Below are 14,989 nucleotides of genomic sequence, written 5' to 3'. Positions count from 1 at the left end.
AATTTTTTTAAAAAAAAATATTATTTTAATAAATTTATATAAAATTTCTAATAATAATTATACAAAAATATTAAGATTAATATTATTATAATAGGCTTTACCGATAATTCTTATATAATTATTAACAATTATTAAAAATTATATTAACATTAACTAATTTATACATATTATTTATAAATTATATTTTAATTATATAGTGAATTAAATTTAATAATTTATTAGAATAATATACTTTTATAAATATAAAATATATAGAAAAATTTAAAAAAAAATTAATTGAAAATAATTATTGATTTATTATATTATATAAATATATAAAATGAATATTTATATATATATATATATTTATATTATTATATATTAATATATATTTTATTTATTTTATATATAAAGATTTAATATTTTCACCATGTTATTTCAAATATTCTTTTTTTATAAGTTTCTCCTTTATATTCAAAAGGTCCATAAATATAGTTTCTATCTGGAAATTCTTATAATGCGATTTCACAAGCATCTTTTTTTAATTATTTTCTTCATCTTGGTTTTTATCTATTTTATCTCCTTTATTTTCTTCTTCATTTTCTTTATTATTTTCATTTATATTATCATTTTCATTATTGTTTTTATTTTCATCTACATTATCTTCATTATCTTCATTATCTTCATTATTTTCATCTTTCTTTTTTTCATTATTTTCATCTTTATTTTTTTCATCATTTTTTTTATCTTAATTTTCTTCTTAAATTTCATCTTAATCTTCATTTTAAGCATCATCTTCAACTTTCTCTCCTTTATTTATATTTCCATTCAAAACTTTACTGACTGAACTCTTTACACCATTAACTCCTTTACTTAATAAATCTTTAGCTTTTTCCTTTCTTGTTTTTTCAGGAAGGTTTTTTTCTAACCTTTCTAGTTTTTCCTATTCTTTTTTTTAATCTCTTTCTTTTTTTTTTTCTTTCACTTTATCGACTAAAGTTTTACATTTAACCTCCTCTTTAGTAACTATTTTACCTACAAATGCTCCTAATCTAAAATAATAAGGGGTAAACTAACCGTCTAAATATATACCACCTTTAAATTATTCCAAAGGCTTGACAAAAATGCCTAAATTAAGCTAAGTATTTAATAAAATTCCATCACAAACACCCCCAACAGTTCCAATACCGGTATCTGCAGAGATAACACCTGTGACTTTTACTTTAGTATTTACTCCTGTGTTTAAATCCAAGACCGCTTTTTTAAAGCTAACTTAAACATTAATTATTACTTGCCATTCTACTTTTAAGAAAAGATTAAGAATTACACCGACTTTTGTCTTGTAGGAATATTCGTAACTCACTGGGTATATAAAAGCAGGATAAACTAGTTTTTTTTCATAAGATAGTTAGTCTACTAATTAATTAATCATCTATTTATATAAATCATTAGATGAATCATTACCTTCATCAACTACATCTTTTACTACATCTACCTATATTACAGTCTAAGGAACTGTATCTTGTACAAAAGCTTCTGTATTTTCCGATAAGTCATCAAAAGTTTCACCAAATCAATTTCTAAATCTTCTTATAAAATCGATATTTATCATGTAATTTTCTTTTAGTTATATCTCCTATAATAGTTGTTACTTTATTAAATGTAGTTTTAACTTATTCAGCTTTTTTTTTAACGCTATTCCATAATAATTCTCCTTATATTTTAATATTATTAAATGCCAATTTAACTCTATCGAAATATTTAAAGGTGCTTTTGGCAAGGTCTTTTATTTAAGAAATGAAATTATGGAATTTTTATGGTATTTATTTGAATTAGCTTATTAAATCAGTTACTTTTGTAAATTTTAGGTTTACCAAATTTTTCACGTCATGTATAAAATCACCTATTTCACTTACTAAAGGTGTCGAGTAATAGTCAGCATGGTTTTCAGGAAAATCAGGCTTTTTAAAGAAATTCTTTAGGTCTTAATAAATGTCTTTTATTTCATAATATAGATCCTTCGATACTTAAATCATATCGTCTTTCCATGTAATTACACTATCCTTTATATCTAAGCCTAGCTTTTTTAATTATTTCGATGTGTTTATGGCTTAATTCTTTAGGTTTTAAGCCATTTATTGAGGAAAGCCAATTATATTTTTTGTTAAATCGAGGAGGACGTTTCCTAGTTTTTCTTATTGAAGCCTTTTTATAGTTTCTACTATGTTATCAAGGTTCTTCTTGAGTTCAGGGAGGCCTTGGTTGAGGTTTGAGGAGAAAGAAATTACATTGTCAGCTTCCTGGAAAACAACTAGAATACTATTGGGGATTTCTTCGGCGTTATCTATGACCTTTGTGGTATTTAATTCGTTTAGTATTTTATTTTTGAGTTCTTACAAGAATTCCTTGGATTTAGATAATAGTGCTTCACCTGCTTTTCCTAGAGATTTAATTTTTTATGCGGCTTATTTGAGAAGAGTCTCTAATTATCCAACAATAAAATTAGACGAAAACATTTTTTTTAATTTATTTGGAATTTTTGATTTTTTGGTAATTTCTTCTGCTGAAGCTTTTGCATTTTCAGCTTGATCTTTTATGATTTATTCAGCATTTCCAGAAATTTCTTTATCAATTTAAGCCATTTTGCCATAAACTTCGTTTGTTTTTTGCATTAAAAAAGCTTCAATTTAATCTAAAAGTTAAGTTATAGGTTTTTTTATTAATTCAGATAAATAAACCTCGTAAATATCTAATAAAGACTTTATTTTTTATAATATATCTTTAGGAATTCCTTCGTTTCGGTTTTGGCTTATAAAAGCGAGTATTTTGTTAAATTTATCTTCATAGAAATTCTATAGATATGAAATTTGGGTTTCAAAAGAAACTTGTTTCTAGTTTAAAAATTTAAAAACACGTTCTTTTACTTAATTTAAAGGATCATTTACTAAGTCTTTAATGCTATTTAATTACTATTTAAAAATATTTATATATTTATATTTTTATATATATATATAAGTTTTACTTGGTTTACTAAATTCTCAAATGAATCTATAAATTACATAATACCTAATGAATCATTTTTTATAGCATTATTTATATCTTTTGTTAGTGGATTTTTTTCTATATCTAATAATTCTTCAGCTTTATCTAGGATTGCCTATAGCTTATCAACTACTCTATTTACTTAAAATTCGATTGTATTTCCAATTCCACCGAATTTTTTCATTACTGTATATTATATGTATTAGTAATATTTTAATAATTTCGATATATTTAATTTAGCTTTTTTTTTTGTTTTGTTAATAAAATATTATTTTTTGTTTTTTTTTTACTTTCTTTTTCAAAGACTTTTACTGAATTACCATTAAAAACTCCATATAAACCCACTTTACATATATCATCATTTCCTATCCATCCTGACTCTATACATTCAGATTTTATATCCGCTCCAAATTCTATACTGGTAAAAGTTTATCTAAAAATAGGCTTTACGATTACTTCTCCGATTGGTACAGGACTTTTTTTTGCGTTCTTATTTTATAATTCGGCTTCTTATTCTTCTTCTTCATCATATACTAATCCTTTATCAGTTTTTGGTTTATTTTCTTTAACAGTTTTTCCATTTTCATCATTAGAATCTGGATTTTTTTCATCATTATCATCTGGTTTTCCTTTATTATCATCTGGTTTTCCTTTATTATCATCTGGTTTTCCTTTATTATCATCAGGTTTTCCTTTATTAGAATCAGGCTTTTCATTATTAGGATCAGGTTTTGGTCTACTAGCATCAGGTTTTGGTTTACTAACATTAGGTTTTGGTTTACTAGCATCGGGTTTTGGTTTACTAGTATTAGATTTTGGTTTATTAGCACTATTATTAGTATCTGATTTTCCAGTATTTAGCATTCTTTACTCTTATTTGTCTTTATGTTAAGGATTTTTGATTAAATCAGCTTAATGTTTATCAATATTGAGTACAGTCATACGAGAAAAATAAGATTAGACATTATTAAGTAAGGTAGAATCAACTTCATCAACTTGATTTGAAAATTCGATTATTACTTCTGTAAATTATTCGATTTTACTAAACATTTTCGATTGATCTTTCTTTAAAATTAAATTAAAAATAAATACATATATATATTTATATATATAAATGTACTGAATCATCTTTTATTTCGAAATTCGATTTAATAACACTTCTTAAAAGACTTCCATTTTCCATAGTAATACTTTATTTATAATCATTTTGTATTCCATCTCCTTTCTATTATTATTAACTTTAATCTTTTTCAGTTTAAACTAGAGTACTTTAATTTTTATTTTTATTTATTATTATTTCGTTTTATTATGCAGTGTCTTCTCCATTTAAATTACGGAAAAAACGCTCTTTTTAACGTGTTTAGAGGACTCTTTTTCTATTGTTTTTATCATATTTGACTACATCGTAGATTTCTTTTCCTACAAAAGGGGATACTTAGTCAATTATATTCATATATATTAAAGAAAGATCATTTCGAAGATTAATAGGTTGATAATACATGTTAATATCACCATCTTTTGCTACTAAAAACTTAATAATTGGGTATTTACTTCTATTAAATTATTCAACAGTTATTCCTTTTTATTTTAAGAGTTAAATTTCCTCATCAGTCAAAGGAGAATTAGGTGTATTACTATTTTAAGAATTAGAATCAGGTTTAGGATCAGGCTTAGAACCAGCATTATTATTAGGATTAGTTGGTTATTATTATAAATCTCTTAATTTTTTTTATAAATTTATGATTTCAGGAAAGCCGGTCAATTTAGAAATTAAAACATCATTTTCATAAAATTTACTTTCTTAAAAATAAAGATACATTTCAAAATGTTTTTCTGTAACTTAAGAGCATAAAACTGTAAAAGTATGATTTGTAACAGTATTGGTAGTTTTAATCAATCCATCACTTGTAGTAGTTATTTATTTGTTTTTTAGGGAATATGTATAGGTTTTTTAATTTCGAGGTATATATACTAATTAAACTATATTGTTTTCTTATCCTTTCTTTTTTTTTAAAAAAAAATAAATAAATATATATAAATATAAAATTATTTATTTATTTATATATTTTTTTATTTTATTTTTACATTTATTGTTATTTCGTTTTCATAATATTGTTTTGGAAATTTTATTTATGTATCCTATTATACTGTTAATTATTTTTAGGTTTTAAAAACTCCTCCTATTGATAATCCTATTAAAATACAAGAAATTGTTAATACAATTATTACTATTGAAAATTTAAGAATTTTCTTTCTTTAATTTCCTTGTTTTACTTCAATATAGTTATTATCTTTGATTTTTTTAGGAATTTAAATTTAATCATTGTGATTATATTCAGGTTCATTTAATCCTTAAAAAATATAGATATTAAATATAAATATAAAATTTATATATATATATATATATGTATATATATTTATATATAATTACTATCTGTATCTAATTAATTTACTATTTAATCTTCAATTATTTTTTATTTTTTAGAATTAGTTTGAATATCTGTTTTATATTTCTATAAATTTTATTCGTTTTAATTATATATTTATTTATTTTCGTTATTTTCTTCGTTTTCGTTTTGCATTTTTATTTTAATTATTTTTTATTATATTTTTTATATTCCTTTAATTGTTTTTATTTTTTTTTATTTATGGTTAAAATAAAAAACTAGTTTTTATTTTTTTTTATTTGGTTCTAGTTAAAGTCTTATTTTTTCTTTTTTTTTAATTAAAAATAATTAAATATATTTTTGTTATTATTTTAATGTATATTTTATAAAAAGGCTAAATTTCTTTTAATATTTTTTTATTTTAGAAAAATAAACTTAAGAATAATCCTATAATAAAATAGTTTATAAAATATAGTTTATAATTAATTATTTTTTTTTTTTATTTATTTAATAATAAAAGTTATTTTTATTATTAAAATAATTTTTTTTAAATATAAAATGATTTTTTATATATAAAAGAAACAATAAAATTAATATATAAAATTTTAAATAATAAATTATAAAGTAATATAAAAAAAGTAATGTTTTCTAAAAATATATTACTATTATTAGTAATTTTCTAAATAGTCGAAAAAATATAATCCTAAACAATATAAGAAGTGCTTGATAATAAATAATGTGGCTATGATTATTCAGCCCCCTTAACCTAATAACTAATAGAAGCAGCTCTTAGGGTAAACTGTTGTGATATAGCAGAAACAGATGGTATTGTAAAAATAGATTAAAAACTCTAAAAAGGAACTAAAGTAGGTATATCTAAATATTTAGAAATGTCTACACTAATTGAATTAGAAAAGACATTCTAATTATCTGAATAGTAAGTAGTTATTAATTATGGATTAATGGGACTGCCTTAGTATTTTTTATACAATTAATTTATAAATAAGAATTAGTTTTGTGGTAATAATGAAGTGACAAAAATGTTAGGAAATTCTTATGAAACATGTAAATTGTGTTAAGGAAATTACATTAGTCTTACAGATCCATAATAAATATAACTAATAATGAAAAATAAAGAATTTGTATAAGATGTAAATATAATTATTATTTATTTATAAATTAAATATTTATTTTTTTTAAAAAAAGTAATAAACAAAATTATTTACACTAAAATAAAGTAAATCTTTATCAAAATTATTTGTATAAACTTTCCAAAAATTATGGAATTGTAATTATCCAGAATAGAAAATATAAGTTACAGGTATTTTTTTTATAAATAAATATTTATGTATATTAAGAAAACTTTTTTTTTTTTTTAAAAAAAAGGTTATTTTAATCTCTAAACTTAATAAAAATTATTATAAACTAATGTAAATGGCTTTGATTTTATATGTGATAATTGCACTATAAAAGACTGCAATTACTGTACTACAGACTAAAAAAAATGCTTAAAATGTAAATCCGGTTTTACTTTAGAAGAAAACATATGTAAAGGTTGTGATGATGAAAATTGTGAGCTTTGTCCTAAAGGTAAACATACATATAAATATTAATAAATACACATATTCATATAATAAATTTTATACTATATATAGATGATAATGGAGTATAATAATGCCTTACATGTAAAAGTGGGACGATTTTATTCCTTAATAAATGTTAAAAAGATTGTCCTCCTAATTATACAAAAACTGCTAAAACATGTTTATAATGTGGTGAAGGAGAATATGTAGGAGAATCCTCATGCTTATAATGCTCTTAATTCTGTAAAAAATGTACAGGAAATACATTTTATGAATGTAAAAAATGTTTTACAGGCTTTATTATGGTGTAAACTATATATATATAATATACTTGTATATAATATATATATATATAGACCAGAAGAGGGCTGTAAACCTATTCCACCAAATTCACCTTGTGATATAGATAAATGTAAGGATAATGAATTTAAATCTGAAGTATATCCATTTAAATGTACTTAATGCCATGCTACATGTGCTTAATGTGAAGGTCCGGGTCCTTCTTAATGTACTTCATGTAAAAATCCTGATTAATATTAAATAATTGCAGGATATTGTTTAGAAAAATAAGAATAAGCAATCGATTCTATTGATAAAAAGTAATGTCCATTTACATGCAATACATGTGATTAAGATTCGGAAGAATTACTATGTACTAGTTGTAAGGATGGAATAGATTATTATATTTAAGTAAACACTCTTTTAAAATGTGTAGCAGAATGTCCTATAGGGTATATAGAAGATACTACATAAGACAAAACACCAATTTAATGTATCTTAGATATATAATAAAACGATGATCTTTAAGATTTTAAAAAAGAAACGGAAATTCTTGAAAAATGTGAAGATGGAAGCTTTTTAGATGATAGTACTGGCGAATGTAATTAATGCCCAGAAAGGTGTATTTCTTGTAATGCTTTAAATACCTGCGAGTAGTGTAATTTAGGCTTTTTTTGGGATTCTACATTGAAAATATGCTCCTAATGTCACTTTTCCTGTAAAAAATGTACAGGAGAGTCAATTAAAGAATGCGTTTTATGCGAGAGTTAGACCTAGATTTACCCAGATGAAAATGGGCTTTGTTTTTAGGATAAAGCATAGAAAGAATATGATAAATACGATGTTGAATTTACCTATAAGTATTCATAGAAAAACTCTTTGTGGGCTAATTTCTAGATTATTCCTGATATTATGTGCACCAAAGACCTTTTCCCATAGAAATATTAAGCAATGGATTCGTTTAAAGCTTGTAAAGATTCTGATTTTCCCAAAACTACTATTGGATAATCTTTATAAGGAAGTGTATTGACTATTTATGCTACTATTTTTGGCCATTTGGGAGCTATTATTAATTAAAGAGCTGTAAACCCACTTTCTTTGGGAGAATATGTTAAAGGGAATAAGTTAATGAATGTTCTTTATATGTAAAATATATAGGAAGGTTGCAAATAATTCACATGTGAAAGTGTTTTAAATACTCAAATTACTGGTTTGGAAACTGCGGAAAAAAAGAAAATATCTTTGAAAATTGTTAAAATATTGAATTTATTTTAAGACTGTTATGATGATAATAAGGATTTTAAATTAAAAAAAGAGATTTAAGCATAAGCAGAACTTTTGTTGGAAAATTCAAAAAAAAGTTTTTCTAGTTCTTTAAAATAATTTTTACTTTTGGAAGTGTGCGGGAAAAAAAAAGATACAGAAAAATATATAATTTAATATTTTTTAGTCTAAAAATAAATGGAAAATGGTAACGTTTTTAAAGTCTTAAATACACAAAATATGGAAAATTAACAAGATGAGGAAATTTCACTAGAAGGAGGAAAAAATGAACATTGGGAGTTATATAAAATTAAAAAAATAAAAGTCATATAAACTGAAGAGATTTAAGGAGATGTTAATTTAGATGATAGCCTAGCGGAATAATATGAAAATAAAACTAAAGAAAACGATAAAGAAGATGATATTGAAAATATTTAAGATGAAAATGAGGATTAATAGCAGGGTTAAAAAGAGGAGGATTAAAATAATGATTAAAATGAAGATTAAAAGGAGGAATAAAAACAAGATTAAAATATTTGTAAATGTATTTCAGCTAAAGAGTATATTTTATAAAACGAAAATATTACAGAATTAACTAGAATTGTTAAAGAAGATTTAGGGGCTAGCTATTTGTTTACTAAGTCTATAAATTTAAATGATATTACACCTTTTTTTAAAAGAAATAAAATTAATATTAATGACTATAAGAATTCAAAAAAGGCATTGTCTAAAAAATAGGCAAATAATATATTTAATAGTTATCTCTAACAAATTATTAATTAAGTTTAAAAGTATTATGATTTAAAATCTATTAAAATTCCTAATTGTATTTCTAATGTTCTAATTGATATTGCTTTTAGTAATAAAAAAAACTTATTAGATTCTCCTGATAAATAAATTAAAATGTATTTATAATAATATGATTTCTAGAAAATACTAGAAGTCTTATAAGAAAGCTTTTGGTGTGGAATAAATACTGAAAGATGCAGTAAAGCTAAATAGGTTATTAAAGGTTGCATTATTGAATCAATTTGAAAATTTTATTATTATTATTATTTTAGTTCTTTTTTTTATTAGAAAAATTATATATATATAGATTATTTTATTATAATTTTTTATTATTAATTTAAATTAAAATTTATATATTGAAAAATATAAAGTATATATAAATATATATATATATATATATATATATATATATATATTATATCATATGTATATATATTAAATTAAAAATAAATAAAATTAAGTATATTAAAAAATTATTAAAAAATAGTATTATTATTTTTTAAACTTGTAACTAGTAATTTTGTCTATTTAAGATTATTTCTTTGTTTCTCTACTTTATATCTAATATTTTTTTGAGATAGTAATATTTATATATTAATATATTTTATTAAAATGTTATTGATTTCATTAAAATTATCTCTAATATAAATAAATTTTGACAAAATATATATATATATTATAAAAATAATCATTAATTAATTATTTTAAATAACAGTAAAAATAAAAAATATTTAAAAGAAATTTTAATATTATATATTAAATAAAATATACATAAAAATTAAATATATTTTATTTATATATTTATAATAAATATTTTTTTCATTTATATAATTATCTATATATAAAAAAAACATTAAAAAGAAAACTATATTTAATTATAAAAACAAAAATTTATATAAATAACAATATAAAGTTAATATATGTATAAATAAAAAAAAAAAGTGAGAAAGGGGTAGAGGTGAGGTAGGGAAATATCAAAAATAATCATAATTGAATTGAATTAATAATTTAAGTACTACTCTAAGTATGCTTTAAAATATCATTTTATGTGCAAAATTTTTTTTTCATATTTTTTTATTCATCCATAATTTATTTTCTTCTCCTACTATTATTTTATTTATTATTATTTTTTTCTTAATTTTATTTTATATTTTTCTCTTAAAAAATTATATTTTTTCCCTCACTTTCTTCTCTAACTATTTTATTCATTCCGTCTTCGCAATTTGCACAATCATCACATTTACAACTATCAGTACATTTCAATCCAGCATAAAAACACTCACAATATTTCTTTAAACATTAGGTCTTTTTACAATTACACCCTTTTTTATGAGTAACAGTGCTTAATGCCTCACTTTTGGAAATAATCAAAAATTTATGTTTAAATGCATCTGGATTTCTATTCAAAGCATCATCCCTAGCTTTTTCTCTTTCCTTAAAATTACTTTCAGTGTTTCCACAGTCTATACATATACAGCTTTTATTACACAAAATCCCATTAAGGAAACACTCACAGTATAATTATAAACATCGTGATTTTTTACATTTACAAAATTCGACTTTTCTTTAAAATTTTTTAAGGTCTACCTCTTACATATTTATGATGTTTTATTCTTATATACTATTGCTTTTAATTATATGCATATTTTTGATTTTGGAGAGTTCCTCGTTTTCTTATTTTTTAAATTCTAAAGTAAAGGAGGATTTTTTTTTATTATTTAGTTCCGTATTTTCTATATTTGTATCTGTATTATAGTTATTATTTGTTATATCATCATTTAAATTATTAAATATGTTATCCAAAAAGAAGTTATTATTTATATTTGATTGGCTTTTATTATTAAGTTTCTATTAAGGACAAGGGGAAGTATACTAATATTAATCGAATTTTATATCATTTGTATTTATAAAATAACTTAAACTATTGTTTTTTTATTTATCTATATTAAAAGATCCGATTCCACTGTTTTGGTAGGAGATTTCGAGAGGGAAATTCTTTAGTTCGGATTTGCAGTGATAATCGTATTCAGGGTTTATTTTAGAATTTTAATTATTATAAGTGGTATTAGTGTTATTATGGGGATTTAATATATCATTTTCTGTTCCAAAACTATATTTTTATTATTTTTTTAATTTTTTTTTTTTTACTATTTCATTTGTTATGCCGGCATAACTTTAGTTTTTGCTGAATTAAGTATATTATTAACTTTTATATTAGTATCTTTAATATGAGTATTAAGCGAATATTCCATATTGGTTTTCTTGATTTTATTTTGGGGGAGGTGATAGATCAGTTTAAGATAAGGTTGATAATTATTTTTCTTACATTTAAATTTTTTTATTTTTATTTTTTTTGTGATTTAGTGTTTTTATTTTTGTGTTATGCTTTTTTTTGTTTTAAGAGGGTATGCTTATATTTAGTTTTTTTGGAATTTTAACTTTTTAAGGGGTTTGTTCTTTTTATAATTTTTATTATTTTTTTGTATTAAGATATTAATTCTTTTTATTATTATTGATAATTGTATTATTAAATTTAAATTTTTTATATGTATTAAAGTTAAACAAAGTAACCTCTATATTAAAATATTATTGAATGATTAAAATTATAATTTTTTTGTCTTTTTATTTTTATAATAACATATAAATTTTTAATTTTGAATATTTTAAAGAATTAAATTTATAAAAACATTGAAATTATATACATTTTGATATTTTTTAAAGAAAAATAATAATTTTTTTGATTAATTACACTATTTATTTAAAAATAATATTAAAGGAAAAAAAAAATATATATTTATTTTTAATTTTGAAATTAATAAAATAAATAATTATTTTTAATTTGGAAAATTAATTTGATAAACAGGTGAAATATAAAAATTAATAGTAATTTGTAAATCTAAAATTAATTTATTATTATTATAATAGAAAAATTATTAAAATCATTTATTTCTATATTAGAAATAAAGAATCATAATATTTATATAAAAGATTATTTTAATGAAAAAATAAAATAAAATTAAATTTATCATTTATTTAATGGAAAATATATTTAAAAAAAAGTAATAAAATATTAAATATAATATAAAAATTATATTTAAAATTAATTTTTTTAATAATTAAAGTATAATTTGTTTTATACTTTTTCTTATTTTTGTTTTAATTAATTATTAAATACAATATAATTTATTTTGATAATCCATATTATATTATTATTCTATTATTTTATCTTCTATAATTTTATTTATATCATTTTATTTATTTTTTCTTTAAGATTTCTAAAATAACAAAAATAATAAAAAAATATCAAACGATTTATAAGTCTATAATAAAAAAAAATATACAAGTAAAAAAATAAAATAAATGAAAAAATAAATACAAAACTTTTAATAAAATAGATTTTTACTTAATAAATAAATAAAGAAAATTAAATAATACTTGTAACATAAAATAAGTTAAATTTTATATAATTAATAAAGTGGGGACTAACTTATTAAAAACTTAAGAAAAAGTTAAAAATATTAAAAATAATATAAAAATTAGTTTAATTAAAAATAAAATATAATAGATTATAATAAAAAATAAATAAAATTATGAAATGGATTATTTTTATATAATTAAAAAATAAATTAAAAAAGAAAAAGGAATATAGAGAAAGCGTATAAAATTTTTTACTAAAACACATTTAATCAAATAAAATACATAAAACAATACTTTAAAAAAAATAAATAAATGATTATGATAAAAAATTATTAAAAAATATGTAAATAATAGTAATTGTATGAAAGGAAAAAAAAATACAATGTTAATTATTATATGATGGGTAAAGATATAAACCATATTCAATATTACTTGTAAAAAAAATATTACAATTAGATAAATATAATACAATTAAAAAAAAGTAATAAAAAAAAGAAATAATTTAAAAAATAATATATAAGAATAAAATAAATTGAGATAATAACATAATTAATTTTATAAAATAAAAAGTAATATATATAAATAATAAATTTATCATTAAAATTATGATATAATATATAAAAATATATAGATAAGATTATTAGATAAAATTATAGCTGATAATAAAAGATATTAAAAAAAAAAATTAAAAAAATATAAATATATAGATATATATATAAAAAGAAAAATATATATAAGTAAACAATTAAATAAATAATATTAATAAAATAAACAATAAAACAATATAAAAAATTTATTTTAATAATTATATTAAAAAAAAATATAAAAAAAATTAAAATAAAAAAAAAATATAATTATATAATAAAAATGTATATATAATTTCTATATAAAATTTTAATGAATAATTAAAAAAACATATAATTTTATATATCAAAAAATATAAAAAAAAAGCAATTATATAAATAATAAAAATATTATAAAAAAATAAAAAAATATTTTAGAAATTATATAATATAAATATATATATAATATAAAATTAATTAAAAAAAAAAATTAAATAAATAAAAGAAAATTATATTATAATATAATTATTAAATGTATTATAAACATTTTTTTATAATTATAAATATATTTTCATAAAATATAAATAATTTTTTATATCAAATAATTATATTTATTAATATATTAAAATATTCACATATATAATTATATATATATATTTTAATATATAAAAATATATATATATATATATTTTATATATATCTGATTTTTTTTATAAATTATTATTAAATTTGTATTGTATTAAATTTTTTTAAATATTTTTTATTTTTATTTTTATTTTTATATATTATTTTATATCTAATAAAGATATTATAATAAAATAAATTTATATGATATTATTTTTACATTATTTAAATTTTTAATATATAAATAAAATTTTTTTATATTTTAAAATTTTTACAACAACAAAAAATTATTTATAAGTTTTTTTAATGTATAGTAATTTACTAATATATTTATATTATACACTTTAAAATTATAAAAATAAGTTTAAATATATATTAAAAATGATTTTAAAGAAATATAAAAAAAAATATTAATAATAAAATAAAAATATAAATAAAATCTAAATATTATAAAATTAATAGTTCTGTAAAATAAAATAATTTATAGAACATAAATTAAATATTTTAATTAATATTATATATTATAAATATATTATTTGAATGATTTATTTATATATAATTACATATTATAAATCATATTTTAAATTAAACACAATTAATATTTTTTAAAAATAATATCAAATATTGATATTTATTAAAAATATTTATAATTATACAAAATAAAATATAATATATATATATGAATATAAATATATATATATATATTTTTATATTTTTTTATATATTTTTTTTTATATATTTATTTTTAATTATTTTATTTTATTTTTTTCAATATTTTAAAAACTTTTTTTTTTTTAGTTTTTGAATTTTTTCAAAAAATTTAAAAAATCAATAATTTAATATAGTTTTATATTATATTATTAGTTATAATTATTATAATAAAGCTCTCTATAAATAAAAGCTTTTATAAATATTTTTTCTTTTATTTATACAATTTTTAAATTAATATAATTATTAATTTTTTTTTCAATATTTTTTTTATAAACATATATTTTTTTTAAATAAAAAAACACATATTATAATTTTATAATATAAATACTTTTTATATTTTTTTTCAATTTTT

General features: G+C 18.5%; 1 protein-coding gene across 1 annotated transcript, besides 41 other annotated features; it reads right to left on the bottom strand. All coding sequences in view use genetic code 6, as the record gives it.

The window, feature by feature from the left end:
* Window positions 1–298: 298 nt before the first annotated feature.
* Window positions 299–371: a microsatellite.
* Window positions 327–384: a microsatellite.
* Window positions 385–434: 50 nt separating this feature from the next.
* On the bottom strand, window positions 435–5,612 carry IMG5_140750 (hypothetical protein; the record flags this gene model as incomplete). The annotated part of the gene is made up of 6 exons (XM_004031323.1): window positions 435–2,948; window positions 3,002–3,261; window positions 3,312–4,086; window positions 4,142–5,023; window positions 5,107–5,372; window positions 5,453–5,612. Coding segments are annotated over 6 exons (3,747 nt in total), but the record flags the coding sequence as incomplete, so codon positions are not given.
* Window positions 563–675: a microsatellite.
* Window positions 575–683: a microsatellite.
* Window positions 575–699: a microsatellite.
* Window positions 587–699: a microsatellite.
* Window positions 662–720: a microsatellite.
* Window positions 721–767: a microsatellite.
* Window positions 2,498–2,536: a microsatellite.
* Window positions 2,959–2,993: a microsatellite.
* Window positions 3,634–3,721: a microsatellite.
* Window positions 3,634–3,754: a microsatellite.
* Window positions 3,644–3,754: a microsatellite.
* Window positions 3,745–3,850: a microsatellite.
* Window positions 5,407–5,447: a microsatellite.
* Window positions 5,410–5,447: a microsatellite.
* Window positions 5,613–5,931: 319 nt separating the features above from the next.
* Window positions 5,932–5,986: a microsatellite.
* Window positions 5,987–7,304: 1,318 nt separating this feature from the next.
* Window positions 7,305–7,346: a microsatellite.
* Window positions 7,347–9,010: 1,664 nt separating this feature from the next.
* Window positions 9,011–9,067: a microsatellite.
* Window positions 9,068–9,693: 626 nt separating this feature from the next.
* Window positions 9,694–9,758: a microsatellite.
* Window positions 9,759–10,101: 343 nt separating this feature from the next.
* Window positions 10,102–10,157: a microsatellite.
* Window positions 10,158–10,428: 271 nt separating this feature from the next.
* Window positions 10,429–10,468: a microsatellite.
* Window positions 10,433–10,484: a microsatellite.
* Window positions 10,439–10,484: a microsatellite.
* Window positions 10,485–12,105: 1,621 nt separating this feature from the next.
* Window positions 12,106–12,174: a microsatellite.
* A 360-nt stretch (window positions 12,175–12,534) lies between these two features.
* Window positions 12,535–12,579: a microsatellite.
* A 969-nt stretch (window positions 12,580–13,548) lies between these two features.
* Window positions 13,549–13,608: a microsatellite.
* Window positions 13,557–13,608: a microsatellite.
* Window positions 13,609–13,692: 84 nt separating this feature from the next.
* Window positions 13,693–13,730: a microsatellite.
* A 41-nt stretch (window positions 13,731–13,771) lies between these two features.
* Window positions 13,772–13,824: a microsatellite.
* A 14-nt stretch (window positions 13,825–13,838) lies between these two features.
* Window positions 13,839–13,899: a microsatellite.
* A 20-nt stretch (window positions 13,900–13,919) lies between these two features.
* Window positions 13,920–14,003: a microsatellite.
* Window positions 13,938–14,002: a microsatellite.
* A 53-nt stretch (window positions 14,004–14,056) lies between the features above and the next one.
* Window positions 14,057–14,094: a microsatellite.
* Window positions 14,060–14,094: a microsatellite.
* Window positions 14,095–14,323: 229 nt separating this feature from the next.
* Window positions 14,324–14,363: a microsatellite.
* Window positions 14,364–14,590: 227 nt separating this feature from the next.
* Window positions 14,591–14,631: a microsatellite.
* Window positions 14,619–14,687: a microsatellite.
* Window positions 14,621–14,695: a microsatellite.
* Window positions 14,623–14,667: a microsatellite.
* Window positions 14,639–14,689: a microsatellite.
* Window positions 14,696–14,989: the final 294 nt, after the last annotated feature.

This window comes from Ichthyophthirius multifiliis (genome assembly GCF_000220395.1).
Source record: "Ichthyophthirius multifiliis unplaced genomic scaffold scaff_1120509251093, whole genome shotgun sequence".
Classification (NCBI taxonomy): domain Eukaryota; phylum Ciliophora; class Oligohymenophorea; order Hymenostomatida; genus Ichthyophthirius; species Ichthyophthirius multifiliis.
This window is presented reverse-complemented; position numbering and strand designations above follow the sequence as displayed.